Source organism: Ochotona princeps, chromosome 10 (genome assembly GCF_030435755.1).
Source record: "Ochotona princeps isolate mOchPri1 chromosome 10, mOchPri1.hap1, whole genome shotgun sequence".
Classification (NCBI taxonomy): Eukaryota; Metazoa; Chordata; class Mammalia; order Lagomorpha; family Ochotonidae; genus Ochotona; species Ochotona princeps.
Window position 1 is genome coordinate 66,947,092 of NC_080841.1, and position 23,379 is coordinate 66,970,470.

The 23,379-nt window shown below is 37.6% G+C and overlaps 1 protein-coding gene across 2 annotated transcripts in view; it reads left to right on the forward strand.

The window, feature by feature from the left end:
- Nucleotides 1–882: 882 nt before the first annotated feature.
- LOC105942025 (putative ankyrin repeat domain-containing protein 19) overlaps nucleotides 883–23,379 on the forward strand; it is a 30,803-nt gene continuing 8,306 nt past the window's right edge. The window contains exons 1-7 of one of the 2 annotated variants that reach the window (XM_058669555.1): nucleotides 883–1,224; nucleotides 5,884–5,998; nucleotides 6,156–6,329; nucleotides 8,485–8,591; nucleotides 11,483–11,617; nucleotides 13,943–14,010; nucleotides 19,311–19,504. In XM_058669555.1, the coding sequence (XP_058525538.1) occupies nucleotides 1,007–1,224; nucleotides 5,884–5,998; nucleotides 6,156–6,329; nucleotides 8,485–8,591; nucleotides 11,483–11,617; nucleotides 13,943–14,010; nucleotides 19,311–19,504 (1,011 nt within the window). In that variant the 5' untranslated portion in view covers nucleotides 883–1,006. The remainder of the gene's footprint in view (nucleotides 1,225–5,883; nucleotides 5,999–6,155; nucleotides 6,330–8,484; nucleotides 8,592–11,482; nucleotides 11,618–13,942; nucleotides 14,011–19,310; nucleotides 19,505–23,379) is intronic. The other variant, XM_058669556.1, reaches the window with a different exon arrangement.

Here is a 23,379-nt window from a genome sequence, read left to right on the forward strand (position 1 = left end):
TTCCAACATGTTCGAAGACAAATCATGATGAAAGATTCTATTGTGCAGATAAAAGGTATAATGCAGAGTAAAGAAACTATAAAGAGAAAGTGGGCCAAAATGCAGTATTACCCTTGGGTTTCTTCTGGAAGATGTGTGTTGATTTCTTATTACGTTTGTCCTGAAAGCCACACTGCCCTTATCCCTGAAACACAAAAACAACTGTTTGTCCTTGCATCTGCTCATTTCCACCGCAGACAGAGCAGGATCAAAAAACTGAGGAAGGAGAATAAACTAAATAAATCAAGACAGGCTTGTACCTGAGAAACAGGCCTTCGCTATCTTGTGTCTCCGTACTACTCTGACACTCCCACAAGCCTTGGTGGTTTACTTTCCCACAATGTCCCAAAATCTCACTGAATTTCCCCCCCTCCCCCCAATTTTGGACGGACACGAAATATCGAATTTTTTTTTTTTTTGGTTCGGTGCAGTATTCCAACCGATAGCCACAAAGCATAAATCAATTATACTTGTCTACAATCAGCCTGCTGTCTTGTGGAACACCAGAACACATTCCACCGTGAAGTACTGTGGTACTCACACCATCCTCCGCATTTCCAACACCATTTAACATTCACAGCGAAGATACGGAGGTTTGCGTGTGTGTGAAATACAGAAAATGGAATTTGAGCAATATGTAACTTTTGTATATGGGACACAACATACAGCGTATATCTGTGAGGGGATTACCTCATCACGGGTAGCAAGCTCCACGGTATTCAGCGTGATTGCCTTACTGGCTTTTACACATGCGCACTGAGCACCCGCGGGCCTCTGTGCGCATGTGCGGCACCGTGGCCCCCGGAAGCACGAGCCGCCGAATGTGTACAGTGGCGTTGCTAGGTTACGTTATTCGGCGCCAGAGGACGGGCGACCTCGGAGCCCGCCGGAGCAACATGGTGGTCGGACCAGTTGTTTTCTGTAGTCGCGCTCTGGAAGTGGCGGAAAGCCGCCAGCTGCCTCGGAGATGAGGAGGATGGTGTCTTGGGCATCCGGGAAGCACCCTGGGCTCCTGCAGTCCTCGGTGCGGGGCCAGGACGGGCTGGAGTCTCAGTTCGGCTACCGCGTCCGACCCAAGGACCTGAGGAAGATCCACAGAGCCGCCAGCCAAGGGGACGTGGCTGCAGTTCAGTACCTCCTGCTGCTGCGGAAAAGCAGAGTGAACGACCGAGACAAGAAGAACAGGTAGCAGGGCGTGCGAGGCGCTCCTCTCAGGGCTGGACCTGGCTGCCAGCAGGTGCCCACGACCGGGTTCCCCTGAGTGCCCTTCACTCAAAAACACTCTTTAGAGAGTGCTTACTGAGCCATTTAAAGGGATTTAACCAACACAGCTAATTCTCTGAAGCAGTTTATCTTTACTACCCGCGTGTTCAAAACCATATTATGGCAGATGGTATGGGAAAGGGCATAATGAAAGCATTTCAGTAATTTATCGCTTCTGGGCTGAAATTCTTGCAGGAAAATCGACTATCCCTTGCCCCCCTGTGTATTATTGTGTTTGACTGAAAGATCCCAGGTGAAAATATTGATGGTGGTGTGTTAAACAGGCGAACTATTTTCTTTTTAAACCAAATTGTGTATTTTTTAAAAGATTTATGTATTTTTGAAAAGCGGAGTCAGAGAAAAGGAGACACACACACACCCCTTCCATCCACTGGTGAGCTCACAAGGCTTCTGGATGTGGGGAGAAAGGTACCCTCCTTCACTGTTGGTGGGCGTGAAGGCTAGTACAGCCACTAGGCAAGTCAGTATGCAGAGTACTTAGAGAACTGCAAATAAACCTGTCATATGACCCAACTATTCTGATCCTAGGAATATAGCTAAAGGAAATGAAAGCTGCATATGAGAAATAGCTGCAGAACCATCTACAATAGCAAAGACACAGAAATAACCCAGATGGCCTTCAAAAGAGGAGTGAATAAAGAAACCGTGATGCATCTACTCAATGGAATACTACTCAACCATTAAAAAGAATGATATTCCATCATTTGCAATCAAATGGTCTAGAGACCATCTCACTCAGTGAAATAAGTCAATCCCAAAAGGACAAATATCATATGTTCTCTCTGATATAAGGCAACCTTCATGTAAATCATATCAATAGCACTTTCAATACTGTTTTTGCTGCAACTCATTGGTTTCGATTTTTTTTAAGTTTCACTTCTTCAAAATAGTTTATTTTCTCTTATTGAATCCTTCACTAACTCATAGATCACACAGTAGCATCATTTTCTCCAAGGTTTTTTGTTTTTCATTTCTTCATCGACACATTGGTTATTTGGTAGCATGATATATAACTCCATGGTGTTATAAAATTTTTAAACTTTGTTCCAGTTCTTGACTTCTTTTTATGGCTTTTTATTTAAGAAAATGTAGAGTAGCTGTGTAATGGAGACTGTCATATCCACACGTGAAGGTACAATGCAGTATGCATCTCTACTTCAGAATCAAAGATGGACGTCCAATGAAACTGTTGGATATATCTTGACAATAGGTTGCTGGACTATCTGCCATTGTCTGTACCTGCAATGTCAGGGTACACTTAAACAGCAGAATGGTGGACTTAATACTGCTAATGAATGACTATACTACTGTAATGATATGGGGGAAATGTGTTGGGGGAGGGGATTTAGGCAGGGGGTAAGGGAAATTCCAGAGCCTATAGAATTGTATCCTAAAATTAAAAATAAAATAGAAGGAGAAAGAAGAAGAAGAGGAGGATGAAAAAGAAGAAGGGATGGAAGGAAGGAAGAAAGGCAGGTTATTAGCAGAGAGCTGTGTCCAAAGTGGAGCAGCCAGGACTTGAACTCATATAAGACACTGGTACTTCAGGCAGAGAATTTGCTATACAACGATGCTGGCCCCAAATTGTGAAGTTTTAACATTTTACATGACCCAAATAAAAATATCAAAGTTTTAATTTTTTAGTTGCAGCACATAACTTTTTTTTAAAAAGAAGATTTATGTTTTTTAATGGAAAATCAGATGTACACAGAGGAAAGACACAGAAAGATCTTCCATTTGGTCATTCACTCCCCAGGTGGCTGCAGTGGCCAGATCTGAGCCAATCCGAAGCCAGGAGCTACTTCTGGGTCGCCAATGCAGGTGCAGGGTCTCAAGGCTATGGTCTGTCCTCTATTGCTTTCCCAGGCCACAAGTAAGGAGCTGGAAGGAAAGCGGAGCAGCCTGGATACAAACCGGTGCCATATGGGATCCTGACAGGTGTTAGGTGAGGATTTAGCCACTAAAATATCACGCTGGGCCCAACTTTGTTTTACTGCTGTGATAACAATAGACCATAATGTATTAAATTCTTAGCCTCAGAGATAAAAAAAAAAAATGTGCTGCAACTTTCAGGAAAAAGTTAACAACAAACATAAATATTTACAGCACTTATATCTCAGATGAAAATTTTGTAGAATATTCTTCAAAATAAATTAGAATAAAACCAAAGTCTTTGAAATTGAACAGAGTACTTTTGATGAATCTTGAAGTAACACATAGGAATAGAAAAATTATTTCAGCTACTTGGTAAGGGAAGAATTTAAAAGAACAATGAAATAATGTTTTCTGTTCACAAAGTCTGTGAAGATGAAGTGCAGTGATGTTTATATCTCTGCTTAAAGTTTAGATTATGACTTTTCAGTTAAAAACATTTAGTGGTGAAGTACTGTGTCATATTTAAAAATTGTGTATACCCTCTGTATGTCAATTATGCTATACTTTCATATGCTTAAGAAATACAGTTTTCTTCCCGTCAATGCTCCCAACAGCATCATCAAAGTGTGGACTTGTGGCACAGCAAGTTACCACTTGGGACATACTCCACTGTATTTTCCTGGGATGGAGTCCTGCTTTCTTATAAGATCCAGTTTCCTGCTATTTCGTAGCATGAAAGGCAATAGATAGTGATTCAAGTTCTTGCATTCCTGTCACACACACATAGAAGACCCATAAGGAATTTATGGCTTCACACTTAAGCCTGGCTAAGCTTTGGCTCTATTAATGTTTTGTGTGGTGAATCAGTAGGCGGTAAACCTCTCTGAATCTCCTTTAGAAAAAAAAAGTAGAAATCATGCACATTTTTTTAAAGTGAAGAAAGGAAATCAGAAAATATTCCCAACATGGAAAAATGGATATGAAAAGTACAAGTCAGTGAAAACAAACAGGTAGAACTCAAGGAGGCCTGCCTTGTGCGGTGCAATGGCCTCAGCCACAGCTTGTGCACAAGCATCCTGTATGTCAAGTGACTGGTTGATGCCTTGGCTGCTCTAAACTTCTAATACAGCTCTGGTAATGAGCTTGGGAGTCAACATGGGTCTCACCCACTGGGAGGAATTCCCAGTTCCTGGCTTCACCTGGTCCTGCTCTAGCGTTAGTGAAAATATGGGGAGTGAACCAGCAAGAGGAAAAACTTTCTGTACCTCTCTGACTTTCAAAAAATAAAATAGCAATAAGAAGATTCCGTATTACGATTTTACAGGTAAATGACACTGTACCCATACTTGTGATAATACACGGCCCTTGAAGGTGGTACAGATACAGATTATGTGGACATGCAAAAATATAAACAGGTGTATCAAGTGAGAAAAAAGTCAGTTTCACAATGTATACACACAGAGTATGGCCTTCTAGCCAAGAAAAATGTCATATTGGATAAATTGTGTTCCTGGTGGGTTCTATATAATTATATGTGATTTTGATAAAGAAAATAAGCAAACGTTCTAGTAAAAACATATATATTTTAAATTTTTCCTCTTTTTGGCAGGTCCAATAAAGTTTATAGATATAGTTCTGAGAATATAATGATATTCCATTTCTCTCTCTCATATTCCCTCTCTTTTGTCCCTTTCCTTCTAAAGAGAATTACTAATGAAATAATCTCAGGGCAGAACACAATATGAATCTTGCACAAATAAAAACTTCCTACTTTCTATTCATCTGGTGTGCATATATGTGTGTGTGTGAGGGCAGTATTATTTTCCAAACTTTGCTCTCTTTGAAAGTAAAGTTTTTTTTTTAAGATTTATTTATTTTTATTGGAAGGGCAGATCAGATTTACAGAGGGAAGGAGATACAGAGAGAAAGATCTTCCATCTGCTCTTTCATTCCCCCAATTGGCCACAATGGCTGGAGCTGAGCCAACCTAAAGCCAGGAGCTTCTTCCAGGTCTCCCATGTGGGTGCAGAGTCCCAAGGACTTGGGCCATCATCTCCTGCTTTTCCAGAACACACGCAAGGAACTGGGAGGGAAGTGGAGCAGCTGGGATGTGAACCAGCACCCGTATGGGATACTGACGCTTGTAAAGTGAGAATTGACCATTGAGTCATTGTGAAGATCTTTTAATCTGTGTTTGCTTTATCATGTATGCCTCTCATTATACATTTTATCACCCATAGATTTTTTAACCTATGTGATGATTATAGATTAACTATTTTATCTTAGATGTAAACCTATGAAAATAAAAAATAGCAGGTATAGATGAATGTTACTGCAAACTATCATTTCACAGTATTTTCTTTAAAAATAGTGAACTCTTGGGCTTGGCACAGTAGCCTAGTAGCAGAAGTCCTTGCCTAGCATGTGCTGGGATCCCATATGGGTGCTGGTTGGTATCCTGGCTGCGGAATTGTGTTGAATGCAAAGGCCATGCTCTTTCCCTTTAAAAGTTTGTTCTTTCAGTAGCTTAGTGAGTATGTAGAACTTCACAGATAATGCATTTGCTTCAGAAGAAAAACAACTGTTTGAGAAGTAGGAGAATAACATCTAAAGTTGATGAATACAGGAATAGTTGTTTTGGGGTTGTCCACTATCGTTTCCTAACAAGCCCTCTCCCTTTCACAGGACTGCTCTGCACCTGGCTTGTGCCGAAGGCCAGCCAGAAGTGGTGACACTGCTTCTGGAGAGAAAATGCATGATCAATGCCGTTGACAATGACAACATGACACCTCTCATGAAGGTATGCACTAGCCTTCAGTTTAACATGAGATGGATATTGTGTAAATACTTAGAATAAAAATGAATTGAATCTCATTCATGCGCAACAAATTGGTGAAACTTGTGCAATGTTTGTGTTCTTAGCTTTTACACACTATTTCTTGGCGCATTCCTGACAGGCTGTCCAGTGCCATGAAGCAAAGTGTGCCAGTCTTCTGCTCTCTCACGGGGCTGACCCAAATGTTACGGATGAGAATGGCAACACAGCCCTCCATTTTGCAGCCTACTGTGATAATGTCAGAATAGCGAACCAATTGCTCATACACAGTGCAAACATGGAAGGGAGGAACAAGGTAGGGACAAACCAACTCCACTGTTTACATGTTTGAAATACATTCCTTTTTATGTAGTTGTATATAAAGTTAGTTTTCCTTTTGATCATCATTTCTTGAATGGAAATATTTTGAAATACTAGTCTAAGAGATCACTCAGACATATTTTTAAAGGAATGTTAGAGAATACAACCATCTTACAGGCACTAATGGCTAATATTTATGAATACACGAAAAATTTTAAATATAAAACTTTAAAACTTTGTTAAAGATTTTTTAACTCCTTTTTTTAATAGTGGAAAATAACAGGGCAGCAAAATTTGTCTTGGGTACAGTCTTTGCTTTCAGTAATAACCCAGGGGGCTTGGCACAATGGTTTAAAGTCTAAATCCTCACCTTGCAAGTGCTGGAATAACGTATGGGTGCTGATTTGTGTCCCTGCTGCTCCACTTCCCATGCAGCTGCCTGCTTGTGGCCTGAGAAAAACAGTGAAGGATGACCCAAGGCTTTTGGACCCTGTCTCCACATGGGAGAGTCAGAAGCAGCTCCTGGCTTAGGATTGGCTCAGCTCTGGCCATTGTGGCCATTTGGGGAGGGAACCAACAAATGGAAGATCTTTGTCTCTCCTTCTCTCTGTAAATTTGCCTTTCCAATAAAAAAAAATCTTAAAAAAAAAAAAGAAGCATGTTACAGTTAATGTTACAACATGTTACAGAACTCATGAAATGAAAGTTTCTAAATGATTATTTTGATGGAAAAGAAAAAGAATTATTCAATGGCAAGTCATAAGAAGGGGGCAACCGAGAACAGGAATGAACAGGCAGGAACTGGCCAATTTGGATATGAAGTCATCCAGAGAAATCCTAAGAGAACACTTTTTTTTTTTTTTATTGCTTTTTTCTGATGACATGTGAATAAAAAGCTTTCTTCTATTCTAGGTTGAATGATTTTGAGTTTTGCAAAGAGGGTTGCAAATCTTGCATTTTGATCAATTTTAGGAGAAGATTATATGGAAACCAGACTGGGAGTGAAAAAGTGGTGATTAATGAGCCAACAACTGGGAGATCCAAATAGTTACCAGGCATTATTCTAGCCTGATAGACACAGCTGTGTAGATGGGGTCTGTTCTATAGTCTAGAACGTCTCATTGGGAAGGTGGGTGAAAAAGAGCTCAGAAATAATAAAGCCAGTTGGATTTTGACTTTGCTAGTCTCGGATCTGCCTCTGCATGGGAAAGTTAAATGCAGTTTCAGAAATAATTCTCCTACCTTTTCCTTTTTCTTGTTTAAGTTTCAAATGATGATTGAGATTGGTTGGTGTTAGAAGAGCTTACAATGATGACTGCTTCCTAGTATGGCCTAAGCATATGTTTAGTTTTCCTCATCAGTTGTGTTAGCATGTATAAATTTAGGATTTGCAGGCAGAAATCATTCAAATTTCTGATTTCCTTTGAGCCCATCAAGCTGTTTGGTCTGCTGTGCAGAGGTTTCTCCCGTTTTTACAGGTCATGTTCTCTCCTGTCTGCTATCTTCCACACCCTGCTATTTTACTTCCTCAGGTCACCTGCTTTGCTTCCACGCCTATTTGAATTTACAACTCCATTTTTTTTGTGTGGGGGGCACTTTTATAAATATTCTAATGGAGTGTGATTATTCATAATCTATATAAAGGAAAAATTTAGAAAACCAAAAATCTTACTTCTTTATGTTTTTAACTATTAATTTTATTTTTAAGGAACAAAGACAAGGAGGAAGCAGAAAAAGAAGGGCAGAATGAGAAACATCTTTAACATCCCCAAGAGACTAATACAAATTATAAATGAAGATAAGGGTAAAAATACCTAGAGCTTTACTACTGTGTCATAGGGCTTGGAGCATTAGAGATAAAACCAGGTTGAGATGAGGGACAATGAGATGATCTTCATACGCTATGGTCAAGACTCAGAACAGGGAGTCCTGGATGCCTCAAGTGGCGCATGTAAGTTATTGAGGCAGTTGTGGTTTGTGTGATGAGGCAGACGAGAGGATCTTTTCCCAAAGGAGTAGCGCATGTGAAACCATGGCAAGGATATGACCAACACTTTTATTTTCCCTATGGATGATGATATGCTTGAGTATAAGGCCTTCAGTTTTGTTGAGAAACATGTAATTTGGTGAATCTTAAATTGTTTTTACAGGATGGCTTCACACCACTTTTACTTGCAATATATGAAGATGGTGAGGACATGGCAGAATTTTTAATACAGAAAGGAGCCAATATTCATGCTGTTGATAACATTAGACGGTATAAGTCATTTCTTTTTTTTTTTTGTTAAGTCCAAGAGTAACAAAAACCACTTGTCAGAAAAAATAAGTAACCAGCAGATTAACTTATAATTATTGGTGTGTAGTATAAATTGCAAATCATCGGTTAAGAAAAGCAATTATTTAGACTAAGCAATAAGAAGACCAATATGTGGTAGGAATCAATTCTTATATTGTATTGGCTGATATTTCAGTGTAGCTTTTTAAGAACATAGAATCATATTTCAGAAGGTTCACTTTAGTTTGTTAGTTTTATAGTGCATATACTTTTTGTTTACTTTATGTATTATTGAGCTTCTTAATCCTTTTACAAGTTTTAATCTCCTTTCACATATTTTTGAGAATGTTAAAGCTGGAGATGAAATCAGCCAGTCCATTTGATGACTGTTTCTAGTTATTTTCTTTGAATAATACTGATAGGTTATCCCTAGTTGTAAATTACTATTATCAGATACTGTCATTGCATCAGTTTTTTTTTTAATTTTTACAGTGTATTTTGATAGTTTTATTTATTTTTAAATGCATTCATTTAATAGACAGAGAGGGCCAGTGCAATGACTCAATTTGTTCATCTTCCACGTATAAGTGCTGGGCTCTCATATGCTACATTTCTGATCCAGCTCCCTGTGTTAGGTCTGAGAGAGCAGTGAAGGACAACCCCATGTCTTAGGGCACTGCACGGGAGACCTGAATGAGACTGTTCACTCCTATCTTTGGATTGACACAGCTGTAGTCATCGTTGCCATTTGGGAAGTGAACCAATGTGCGGAAGATCTTTTCTCTGTCTTTCCTCTCTAATTCTGCCTTTCCAATAAAAAAATATTTTAAAGAGCGACAAGAGAGAGGGAGAGAGACATACACATTTATTCACTCTCCAGATTCTAGAAGAGCTCTGACTAAGCTGAAGCTGGGAGTGTGGAACACCATCTGGTTCTTTCATATGGGTGGCAGGAGTCCAGTTGCTTGAGCCATCCCTTCTGTGTTCATTAGCCTGAGGAAGCAAGAAGCTGGGGTCAGAGCTGGAGCTGGAAATGCACATATTTCAATATAGAATGTGGGTATCTTAACTGGTGTCTTAATGGCTGGGTTAAATAATTGCCCCTGATTTTTTTCTACATTTAATTGGTATACAGCACAGGAAGGAAGAACAATTTCAGCTGGATAAACTTTTCTTTTAATGAAGACCAGTTATAGATGAGTTATAAAGAGAAAAGGCACACTATGCCTAGTACTAGGTATGGGACTATTTTTGCTTGTTTGTTTCATCATTTTTAAAAAATTTCATTTTATGACACAGTTCCATAGGCTCTGGGATTCCCCCAAGCCCTCCCCCCATATTGATTTCCTCTATATTGTTACAGCAGTAGAGCTCATAACCAGTCATAATTCCATCATTGTGGGCATGGACCATGCAGAGTCCAGCATCTCATTGTCCAGATAAATCCAACAGTTTCATTGGGAGATCATCCTTGATCTGAAAGTAGAGCTGGCAGAATATCATTCCCTCCAATGAAAAGCCACAACACAAATTCAACAACAGGAAGAAACATGGAAATTCACAATATCATCAAGTTAATTGACATGGTACTGAGTGACCAATGTGTTAGAAAATGCAAGTTCTTAACCACATCCTGTAACTACTTCATTGACATCTCAATTTTAGTTTATACATAACCAACTGCTATAAACCTTAAAATGATTATAGGGTACTATTCAGCTGTCTTGTGTCATTTTTTTCTTCATATTTATATTTAGCAGCTTATAGTATTCAAGTGTGATTTTTACTGAACTTCGTGAATTTTAGGATAGTCCAAACAGGCTTATAACACTAACAAGCCATATGTTAATGATTGAAGAGCAGAACAGTTTTAGGAGGGGTGTGCAGGGAAATTTTCAATACCATAGTGAAGAGTAATTGTTCTTTGTGTCCTACCTAGTAAAGTATATGGGGGGACTTTGAGGGCATTATTTATTACCAAGTGTTAACTGATATGAACATTCATGAGTGATTGGAAGTGAATAAAAATACATATAGGTAGCATTCACTTTAGTACCTGGAGGGTTTTTGTTTTGTTTTGTTTTGTTTGTTTGTTTAGCACAGTTAAGTAAAACTACCACTAGTATTATCTCCATTATATTTAATATTATCATCTTCAGCCTACAATTAACTTTTACTTATCCTGACTTTAGATGATTTTGAGTTACAACAAATTAGTGAATATTTGCTATTTAAAATGTAACCCACTTCAGGCCTGGTGCTGTAGTCTAGTGGCTAAAATTCTTGCCTTCCGCTTGCTATGATCCCATACTGGCATCAGTTTGTGTCCCAGCAGCCCCACTTCCCTTCTAGATCCCTGATTGTTGCCTGGGAAAGCAGTCAAGGACGGCCCAAAGCCTTGGGACCCTCCACCTTCATGGGAGACTCAGAAGAAACTCTGGGCTCCTGGCCTTGGATCAGTTCAGCTCTGGCCATTGTGACCACCTGGGGAGTAAATCAGTGGACGGAAGATCTTCCTCTCTGTCTCTCCTCTTTGTATATCTGACTTTACAATAAAAATAAATAAATCTTAAAAAAAAATTGACCCACTTCAGAAAAGTAACCTTGGCAGAGTTCTTATTCATTAATGGATGTTAAATGGGCCACTTCTGTGGAATTACCCCTATTGAGAAAAAAGGCATGTTTTTGGTCCTTTTCATCTAGTCTTGTAAATTATAAACATGAACATTCGGGCTCCCAAGTGGCCTATTAGTACATGTATGTGGTCAATTCTATAGAGACCAGCAAGATATGAAATTGGTAACATATGTCACATTGCTCTTTAAGTCACTTTATTAAAGTTTTTAAGCATGAAGTTATGTCTCTACTCCTAGGACGGCTCTCATGCTGGCTGCACAGTATAGATCAACCAAGATAGTGAGGCTTCTTCTGCAAAAAGGCATTGATGCCTCTTGTCAAAGCATGAATGGATGGCCTGCAGAGAAGTTTGCTCTTGTGACGTTTAATATGTAAGTGTTCCTACTGAAACGCTAGTCAATATTAAGTTGAAGGCCAAAGTAATTATAACTACTACATGTTATGTGTCAGGTAAAACATTGTACTTTTTGAAATGACAGGGATTTGGTTCACTTAGAAACCAAACAGTGGGTTCTAGATTCTTCAGCTCAGGAATGTGTGGGTCTTTATTGATTCTTATATTGTACATTTCATCCCATGGATAACACCAGTACATGGAATCTAAATATTGTCACATTTTTGATGCTTCAAATTACTTAGGTGGGTATTGAGATGTTTAGTTCTAGGAAGTATCATACTTTCAGGGAGAGATATCTCCTACCTCTTAAATCTTCTAAGACTTTGAGGCAGGATTGGGCAATCGTTTTTCTGCTCAGTGCCATTTGGATATTTATGACATTATTCAAGGGACATACAAAATTACTAATGTAAAAACTAGCCTTCTGTACATTTATTGAATTGTGAGTTCTACTCACAGTTGCATTTGTAGGACCAGATAAAATCATTTGAGAAGCGAGGAATACACAGACTGGGCATTCCACAAGTCCAACAACGGCAACCCTGATTCCAGAAGCAAGAAGGAACGTGGCAAAGGGCATTTCATTTTGTGGTTTCTGTGGCTGCAGGGTTGCCATTGAAATGGCTCCTGCAGGAGAATGGTGGTGATGGCCACTGTCAGCAAGGAGCTCTTACTCATCCAGGTCTTCCAGTTTCAGTGTGGATCCTCACATCCACTTCAATGTTAACAGTGTTTATTAATTCACCTTAACAATGAAGCTATTGTCCTCCAAGCAGAAGTACTCTGCTCTTGCAGCCGAGTCTCTTGGTTTTCCTGCACACCAAAAATACTGACCCTTTTTCTCACCTTGAAAATCTTACGTTAGCCCCAGAACATAAGAAAGTGTTGTAGGAAACAGTAATTTCCCTTCTTGTTTGCCACCAGGTTTGTACCCCGAGATCATTTCGTATCTCCTGAGTGTACCACCTTTGGTTTGTTGGTTTTTCCTAGAGTGGCAGTCAACTTGTATGAGTGCCAGATATAATCTATTTTCTGTGTTCACAAAACCCTTCCATACTGAGTATTCGATTTGTACCTCAAATTCTCTTAAATGTTTGAATTGTGGCACTCATCAGAATATTCTGAATGTAGATATGTAATTTTTTAGATGGAAAAGAGGTGAGCCCCATCCATAACTCATCAGTTTCTAAGGGTAGGCACCCGTGTCCTCAGTCCGTTGGAGCTGAACGTGAAGACTAAACAGGATTCTAACAAGGTGTACTGATCGAGCGTTTTGAGTAAGAGGAGAAGGAATAGCAATATTCCAGTTCATGCCTTGATGTCTCTAGTTCTCTGTGCTGAGTTACCTCAAAGAGGGGATGGTACTCTATCTCAATTAATGGGATGTTTTGAATTAAATTTAGTCAAAAATTACTAAATAACTGAAATACCTTGAACAATAAAGCTTCTGAGACAAACTGACAACCAGTGCTAGCTTTGTGGCACAGCAAGTTAAGCTGCTGTTTGCAACATTGACATCCCTTATGAGCTCCTGTGTGAGTCCAGCTGCTTCAATACCAACCTATCTCTCTTGAAACATACTTATTATTTTCAAAATATTTAAAAAAAATGTTTATTTTAAAAAATATTTATTTTAAAAATAAGTATTTTTAAAACTATTTTTAAAAATACGTAGAGAGGGCAAGATAGGTAGATCTGCCATTTCCTGGTTCACTTCCCAAATGGCCACAATGACCAGAGTTGGACCAGTCTAAAAACAAGGAGCAGGAAGCTTCTTCTGAGTCTCCCATGTGAGTGGATGGGATCCAAGGACATGGGACATCCCTCACTGCTTTCCCAGGATATCAGCATGGATCTGGATTGGAAGTGGAACGGCTGGCATTCGAATCAGAGCCCATATGAAATGCCGGCAGTGCAGATAGAGGATTAACTTGATCACCACTGTGCCAGCCCTCCAAATACTTACTTTTTCAAAAGAATTTGAAGCTAAGAGAAGTAAGTTATCTAAGAACAAATAGCTATTGATTACAGAGCTGGGACTTCTTAGCTCATGGTGTTCTTTATTATGTCAAGTTAGTACTCGTCAGTTTAGTAAGAGATAGTACCCTCAATTCATAAGAGCATCTGGTTACTTTTTCTTAATTTCAAGATTAGGAAAATAAAAGTCTGAGGCATATTGGGATTATATGAAGTTCCGATATTGTATATTATCTGAAGTCCTCTTAAGAATTTAATACATTTGGTAAATTGTTTTCGTATTACTAATTATGTAAAATTTCGGTACCTCTTTTGAATGTAGGACTAATCGCCAGCTCATTCTGGATTATGAAGAACAGAGATCCAAAATGCTTGCAAAGAATAAACCAGGTAAGTGAATTACTACTAGTGTTCCTACCATATATTAAAAAGGAGACAGGAAGATCTTGGGAGGGAGAGTGGGAGAGACAGAGAGAGAGAGACAGAGAGAGAGACAGAGAGACAGACAGAGAGAGAGAGAGAGAGAGAGAGAGAGAGAGAGATTTTTCATCTACTGGTTCAATCCCCAAATGGCTGCAAAGTCCAGAGCTAAACTGATCCAGAGCTGGGAGCCAGCAGCTCTTCCCAGCCTCCCATGAATGCAGGGTCCTAAGGACCTGGGACATTCTGTCTGCTTTTTCAGGCCATCATCAAGGTGCTGGATTGGAAGTGGAGCAGCTGGGACTGGAATTGATGTCCATACAGGATACTGTCATGTGCAGGTGGTGGATTAACCTGATATTCCACTGCACTGTCCCCTCCCATAAAAATCCTTTTAGAGAGTAATACAATATACTAAACCAAATTAATTTTAGAAGACAGTGTAGAGTTCATTTCTTGAGCAATTCAGAGGTATTTGTCTGCTGAGGTATCAATTATGCATTCACCGTCTTAACTATGTCTTCCTAAATTACAGAACACATTGAGAAACATTGATAAATATTGCCAGTATGATAATTTCAGTGATTATAACATATCGCAGTAAAGAAATGCTGTTGTCCACCTTCAACTTTCACATTCACCTTCTCGGGGTCATGCTCTGCTTCTCAGATCAAACATAATTGGTCTTGTCAAGATTCAGGCTAGTCACCTGGGCACATGCACACTTCTGCTAGTTTCACTCACTGGAGGCGGTTTTGCTTTTGAAATTTCGACATGTTTTATGAAGCTTATGTTCCTTTTCCTTCAATGCACTTTTTTGTCACTTGCTGTCGTAAATAAAAAGAAAACAAAAACAAAGCAGAACAACCCAATCCTACAGTAATGCTTTCTCCAAGCAAACGTGAAGACTTTGCTCAGTTGCAGCTGTGTTTCTGTGTGTGATTGGCTTTGTCATGTGTATACATAACTGATTCTGTCTCTTATGCTTTGTAGAGTCTTTGAGCACAGACCTTTATTTGACGGTAATTCATTTGCCTTTTTATCCTGAATTTTGAATTACATGATACATGAAATATACATTATTAATCATCTTATTTAAATGTCCATTCAGACTAACATTGAAAAGAAAAATCCTGCTCTAAATAACGGGGAAGATGACAATGCTTTACAAATATCCCGATCAGGTAAGTTCTGTGATGAAATTTAAATCTGGAATGAGGTAAGTGAAAATACTTGAGGTGCTCCCAGTCTTAATAATCCTATGTTTCTACTTCGGTGTTTTGATATCTGAGATTCCCAACTCAAAATCCCTACCCTTGAGAGGGATTTAGAGAGTTTGACGAAGAAACTAAGATTGTATTTTCAATATTTTATAGTACTGTGAAATTCAGTTCTTTGATTTGAAGGAAGCAATATTTGCTAACATTTCAATTGTATTTTAATTACTTCATAATTTAAATGGGGAAAATAATTATTCCTTAGTGAATATCTGACGGACTGAATTTGTAAAAACAGTGATTCTGAATGTTTTGACCTTATAAGTTCTTTTACACTATTAGGAGTTATTACAAAGAGTTTCGTTTCTAAGTCTACTTAACTGGCATTTATTGTATTAGGAATGAAAACTGAACAATTTCAAACACTGTTGTACAAACCTATCCATTTCATTTGCCGTTAGAACCATTGCTGATTAATCGCTGGAGCTCCTGGCATTCTGATGTGCTATATCTTTGAAAAATCCCCTGTATACTTCCAGAAGAATGAGTGGAAAGGTGGCAAATAAAATTTAATATTACTTAATCCCTTATTCCCCTAAAGAAATCTAAAATTCCAGAGATTCTCAGATCTCCATTTAGAATCACCATTTTAAACCCTGAACAGGGTTAGGGGATGTCAAATGATAAATGAATTCTTGATGAGGAAATAACGTGTGAAGTTCTACTTCTATTTTTTCTTGTTTCTTCATTACACTTCTCTTAAAACATTTTAACCACACAATTTTGTTGATAAAGAAAAACATTTTCCTCTATTGATTCTTGTCTAATGGCACTCTGTCCTCCTTGGGTCTAGAATAATCTTAGATTCATCATATTTTAATATGAAAATAACTAAATCACTCAACTATCTTTTTTTCTTCACAGTAGTTGACTATGGTTATCCGGTATTTATTAAAAAGATTCTGAAAATATTCATGTGTTGAAGAAATATCGTTTTATTGTATTTAAAGTCTTCATACAATTTATTCTATTCTTCATATTTTTTAAAACTCCAAGTTTTCTAATGCACCCAACACTGTGGTGCATAATTATTGTAAAATGTTTGTTTACATCTATATGAAAAAGAGAGAAGTACAGGAAGTAAGAGAGAAATCTTCCATCTTTTAATTCACTCCTTCAAATACCCTTAAAATCCATGAGCTAGCCAACATTGTGGGACTGACCCATCACCATCTGCGCCCCAAGATGCACTAGCAGAAAGCTGGATTGGACAAGTAGTCAAGACTTGAGCTGGCACTGTATTATGGAGATGCAGGTTCCCATCACGATGACTGTCTCACATAATACATACTGACGTATGAAGCAAATATGGCAAAATGTTAACACGTTATGAAGTATCTTAGCACAGTGTCTCAGTTCGTCACATGGTCCGGTCTAACAAGCCGAATGTGATAGTTTGCAACTAGTTCCTGTTTTCTCTTTACATATATAACTAACATATTTTATAGAAATTTGCAGTTGTATTCTAGAGTAGTCACTATAAGATATTAATTCAAACTTATCGATTTATAGGGGTGCTTTGTTTGTGATTATTTATTCATGAGTGTGGTAGCTCCAAGAATGCCTTTTCTTAATACAGGCATACACAAAACAGAAAGACTTAGAAAACATAAACAACACCAAAAATTAATGGAAATCATTTCACTTTTTTGTTTTGGATCATTTTTGAAGTAGTGAGTACAGCCTTCCACAAATTCAGATTCGTACATTTATTTCTCTAGCAAGAATCTCTTCTATTCCTGGCACTGATAATTTTATATCCTACATATTTCTGGAAACATTTATTCAGTTTAAGACTCATCTTCGAGTTTATCCTCCCTACAGCAGTTAGAGAATTATCTCCAGTGCCAATATAGCTATGAACTAATACTGAAAACAGTATCTAAGCGTTTTACTATTTTGTCATTTACAATTTGTTAATTATAAAAATTAGAAATCTGTTACATGCCTAACTGTCCCTCTCACGTCATTTCTCTTGCACTGCCAAACTGCCTCTTGATGCCCTCCTCTCTAGTCCCATTTTTAGGGCAAACATCTCCCCTATTTAACACTTCCCTGCCTCTCTGGCTACTGCTTTGCATACTCTCACCTGTTCCTACCCACTGCCCTGTTTAACCTGGCTAATTACTCTCTTAAAAGCTCAAACCAGGCATCATCTGTAGAAAAACCAATTTTAATTGCACTCTCTACAGCCTAGTGCCTATAACTTTGCAGGGACTCTAATCATTGACTAAAGTGAGGCTTGTTGATATGAATGATTTAAAAGATGGTTCCATATAGTGTAGGAACTAAGGGGATAGACATATAAAGAAATAATTATGGTTCCAATGGCATAGGTACAGTAGAAAAATCTGTACTCAGGTAGCCCCCAAAATGGAAAAATCTGTTTCTCTGGGGGGGAAGACAGCAATAATCAAATAGTCCTTTACCCCACAAGGTGAGTCTTGCAAGATGAAAAGAAATTTGTCATCATAGTAGATTAAAGCATTTCAAATGAAGCAACTGCTCACGTGATGGCAATGATATACACAGACTAATTGTTTTTTTTTTTTTAATTATTTATTATTTAACTTCAGTAATTACATTGTATTATGTGACACAGTTACATAGATACTTGGGTTCTCCCCACCCCTCCCCAAACCCTCCCACCATGGTGGATTCCTCCACCTTGTTGCATAACCACAGCTCAAGTTCAGTTGAGATTTCCCCATTGCAAGCGTATACCAAACATAGAGTCCAGCATCTTATTGTCCCGTCAAGTTCAACGGCTTCTTAGGTATACCCTCTCTGGTCTGATGACAGAGCCAGCAGAGCATCATCCCAGTCAATTGAAAGCTCCAACACACCATCAGCAAAAATTTACATCATTATGGAATTAATTGACATAGTAATGAGTAACCAATATGTTAAAAGTAAATGCGGGTTCCCAGCCACCTTCTGTGACCACCTCACCTATACTTCAATTTTAGTTTATACACAACATATAACATTCAAAACATAACATGTTATACATAACATCATATCATCTTAAATTAAGGCAAACATGTGGTATTTAACCTTTTGGGATTGGCTCATTTCCCTTAGCATTAGGGTTTCCAGTTTGGCCCATTTGGCCACAAAGAACTGCATTTTGTTTTTTTTAATAGCTGAGTAGTATTCCATGGAGTAGATGAACCATAGCTTTCTTATCCAATCCTCTGTTGATGGGCATTTTGGTTGTTTCCATGTTTTTGCAATTACTGATTGTGCTGCTATGAACATAGGAGTGCATGTTGGTTTCTCATAGAACAAGTGTTCTGGATATATTCCTAGGAGTGCTATTGCTGGATCATACAGTATGTTGAATTTGAGTTGTTTGAATGTTCTCCATACTGATTTCCATAGAGGCTGTACCAGCCTGCAGCCCCACCAGCAGTGGAGTAGGGTTCCCTTTTCCCCGCAACCTCGCCAATTGTGAAAGCCACTAATAGTGAAGAAAATGAGTGATGCTGTTGTAAGATATAGAGCAGTGCACAGTATGACATCTATTTCCTCTCTCTCTCTCTGTATTTTATTTTTTCTGCTTTTTAAATTTGTGTCAAATAGATGAATTTGTGAATGAATAGTTGAGATGTTTGTATGTCTTGAAATTGGCAATGTTTAGTGTCTCTATAAGTGGTTTGTTATTTTAGAAAAATAGTATTTCTCAAAACAGTAAGTATAGTTAAAGGTTAAGATCAATTTAAATTTTCAACTGATAACGTTATTTTTCTGTTATTGTAAATATATGGCTTTATCTCTTCTAAGTAGATTGTTCTACTGAATATAAAATGTGTGAGGACAAGTATGCTTTACAGTGCAAATGACAAAATACAGGAACCAAAATTTTACTACCTGAATGAGACAAATTCATACTTTATAGGGTCCAGAAAACCTTCTGTACTTGAGACCTACCTTGCCCCAAAACGAAGCACATGATTTAAATAAACTGACATAGTATTTATGATGTTACAGACACATGTAATAACAAAATAAAACCAAAACAAGGTGTGCTCAAGGAGCCAGCACATGATAGCTGTAATATCAATAACTCTAAAAGCATGGAACCTGAACTTGGAGATGTGAGTTCTCTAAAACTTAATGACTTAGTCACAAAAGTTGGGCAAGAAGAAGAAAAGCTTGATGGAAGTGAAGATGACCAGCCTCTGGTATGTAAAACTTTAATTTCTGCCCTAATATTGTTCTGCTTGCCTTAAGACATGACACAAAATAAGGAAAAGACACCTCTGGGACAACCTTTAGAATAACTAAATAATTTAATACTGAATTAAAAATTTTTCCAAAGCTCAAAAGATCTTTATAATTTCTAGTAAATTGCAGGAAGTTTTCATCTTTCAAATCAAGACCAAAATTTTCCTAAATTTTCTACATCTACCATTTTTATAATTTGTTAACATAATAAAATGTAACATTCGAAAATGGATCATAAGTTTAAGCAATTAAAATTATGTATATAATGTAATGCTAATAGCATTAAGTAATTTAATATTGCTGGTCATTAATATCTAGAGAGGTGATGGAATGTAACCAGATGGGGAGAGAATTAGGTCACCAAAACTACCCAACTGTCTGTTGAGAGAATTTAATGTTCTAAAACAGAAAAGTTTTGTTACAGTACAGATAACTTTCAAAAATACCTTATTGGAAGGAGAAAATGGCAAATATTATGGGAAGTTATACACACTATTAGTAGTGGATGTTCATATATTTTAGAACTGATATTTGAACTGAAGAAGATAGTCTCTATAGATACATAAAAGTATTGCAGTGTGTCATGTGAGTTATAATTGAGTAATTTTATTTTCTTTGGGATTAATTGATTTTGGCTCCTAAAAATTGATGGTTTGCCTTTTTTAGTATTTTTATAAAAACTATTGAGAATCAATGAAGAAGTTCATAATTTAAAGAATAGTAAAATTTTGTAAACTATTTTCATGTGGAGCAGCTTTTCTCATCTTAAATTTATCTCCTATTCCATTTTTGGTAAATTTCACAAATTATTGAGTCCATCTAAGTCCATTAACTTGAAATTCCATCTAGGATATTCTCTTCCCACTCCAGAGTGCCTGGGTTCAAGTGCCAGCAATCCTGTCAGTCCCAAGAGTTGAGTGGCATCATCCCAGCATGCTTCAGAAAGGCGATTCTTTGGTGACCACATCTTCAGTTTTAAGATAAACTAGATTAGAGGCCCACAGGATACTTAGGAGATACATTCAGACAAAGGCTTTTGGAGTAGTTGAAAATGGCTTTACTCAGAAAAAGCATATGGTTCCTAAAAGAAAATTTTATTCACTTCACTAAGTGAACTCTAAAGTAAACTACTCAATAGGCAAACCTCCATAGAACTCTGAATTTTGGAAAATGAAGTCAAGTATGAAGGATAAGTTCTTGAGATAAAAATTTCAATGATATATACCTATATTTGTAAAAGATTTATTTATTTTTCTTGGAAAGGCAGATTTACAAAGAGCAGAGACAAAGATCTTCCTTCCACTGATTCATTCTTCAAGTAACTGCAATGGACTGGAGCTGGACCAATCTGAAGCCAGGAGCCTGAAACTTCTTCTGAGTCTTTCATGTAGACACAGGGTCCCAAGGCCATGGGCTGTCTTCTACTTCTTTTCCAGGCCACAAGCAGAAAGCTAGATGGGAAGTGGAGCATCTGGGATACGAACTGACACCCATATGGGATTCCAGCACTTGAAGGGGGAGGATATGCCAACTGAGCCATTGCACAGGGCCCTACATTTGTCTTAGGAATGTAAAATATATATTGGCCTATACAGATAGTTAAATATTGAATAGTATGGTAATATTGATTTGTGAAACAATGCAGGATTTAATCCTTAGACATCAACTGAAGTGTCTGCAAGATGACTCCTTTGAAACATAATCTTAAATTTTTTAATTGTAAAAAACAAATGTTTATGTATTTCTACATATTTCTGCATTTTTAAGTGCAACCACAGTGCAAGAATGATGTGTTAAACCAAATATTTTAGCATACATGTTTAGTTTTTGTACATTTTTTAGAAGGAGCTATTAATACATCAAAGGAGACATAAAGAGAGTAAATGAAATACAATGAATGACAGTAAGCAACAGAAAAATAAATTGCTTTTCTGTTGCTTTATTCCCAAAGCCTGCCATTGCTGGGAGTCAGAAAATCAGTTTACGTTGAGTAGCAGTGGTGAAAGTGGACATGCATCTAGGTCAGATCTTAATGGAAAAGCTTCTAGTCTTTTCCTTTTTGCATGGTGCTGGCATTGGATTTTTTTTGTTTTTTGTGGGTTTTTTTTTTGTATATTGCTTTGATTGTGTTGTAAAATATTTCTTCTCTGCCTATCTTGCTTAGGAGTTTTTAACGTGTAGTGGTGTTGGATTTTTGTTACATGCTTTCTATACCTCTATTAAGATGATTATATGGTTTTTCATTCTGCATTTTGTTCAAGTGGTGTATCACATTCATTGATTTGTGAATGTTAAACCATCTTTGCATGTCAGGGATAAATCCCACCAGGTGCAGGTGAATGATCTATTTGATGTATTGTTGGATTCTGTTGGCTTGCATTTTGTTAATGATTTTTGCATCTGTTTTCATCAGGAATATCGGTCTGTAGTTCTATTTCTCTGTTTCATCTGTATTTGGCTTTGGTGTCAAGGTGATGTTGGCCTCATAGAGTTTGGAAGGATTGTCTCCCTTTCTGCTGTATTGAATAGCTTGTGGAGTATTGAAACATTTGTAGAACTGGAAGGGAAGCCATCCAGTCAAGTCCTTTACTTTGTTGGGGAGGGATCTAACTACTGACTCAGTCACCATCCAGGTTATATGTTTATTTAATTTTTAATTACCTTATGATTCAGTTTTGGTAAATGGTGTGAGTCCAGAAATCTATCCATTTCTTCTAGGTTTTCTGATTTGTTGGTATACAGTTGTTTACAATAGTTCCTGATTATTCTGTATGGCTGAGATATCTGTTGTTATGTTTCCTTTTTTCATCTCTGATTCTATTGATTCATATCTTCTCCCTCCTTCTGTGGCTAGTTGGGCTAATGAATAATCTATTTTTTTATTTTCTCAAAGAATCAGCACTTTGACTTATTGATCTATTCAATATAGTATTGAAACTCCTCACTAGAGTCGTTAGACAAGAAAAATAAACGAAGGGATTTCAAATCAGAAATGAGGAATTAAAATTATCCCTGTTTACAAATGACATGATTCTATACATAGGAGAAATAAGATTCAAAAAAGATTATCAAAAGTAATATAGAGATTCAAGGTAATTCCAATCAAAATCCCAACAACATTCTTCTCAGAAACAAAGGAGATGATACAGAAATTCATCTGGAAATGCAGAGATCACAAATAAAAATCACAAATAAAAATAAAAATCAAGCTGGAGGAATCATAATTCCAGGCCTCAAGAGGTACTACAGGGCAGTGGTCATCAAAACAGGCTGGTACTGGTACAGCAAAAGAGGATAAAATCAACAGAACAGAATAAAACCCCCCAGACGGAGCCCACATACGTATAGCCAAAGCTTTTTGACAGAACTGAAAATAATCCATGTAAAAAGGCTGGTCTTTTCAACAAATACTGTTGTGACCATTGGATATTAGCCGACAGATGTAAGAAGCAGGATGCTCCCCATCCTGCAACCTGTCATTGTCTAAAAAAAAGCAGCTCTGAATGGATCAAGGAACTAAATCTGTACCAGAAATGATCAAACTAAAAATTTAAATACTGTATGTCCCACCTTCCTACTCCTGGGGATATATCCAAATGAAATGGAATCTGTATATGAAAAAGTGACCTGCAACCCTATGCTTCTAGCAGCTCAATTCACAATAGTGAAGAATGGAAAAATCTCAATGCCTGTCGACAGAGGAATGCATGAAGAAACTGTAGTACAATGACTCAGTGGGATACTTTACAGCCATTTGCAACAAAATGGTTCCTACTAGGGACCATTACACTCAGTGAAATAAGCCAGTGTGGAAAGTACAAATATCCTATGT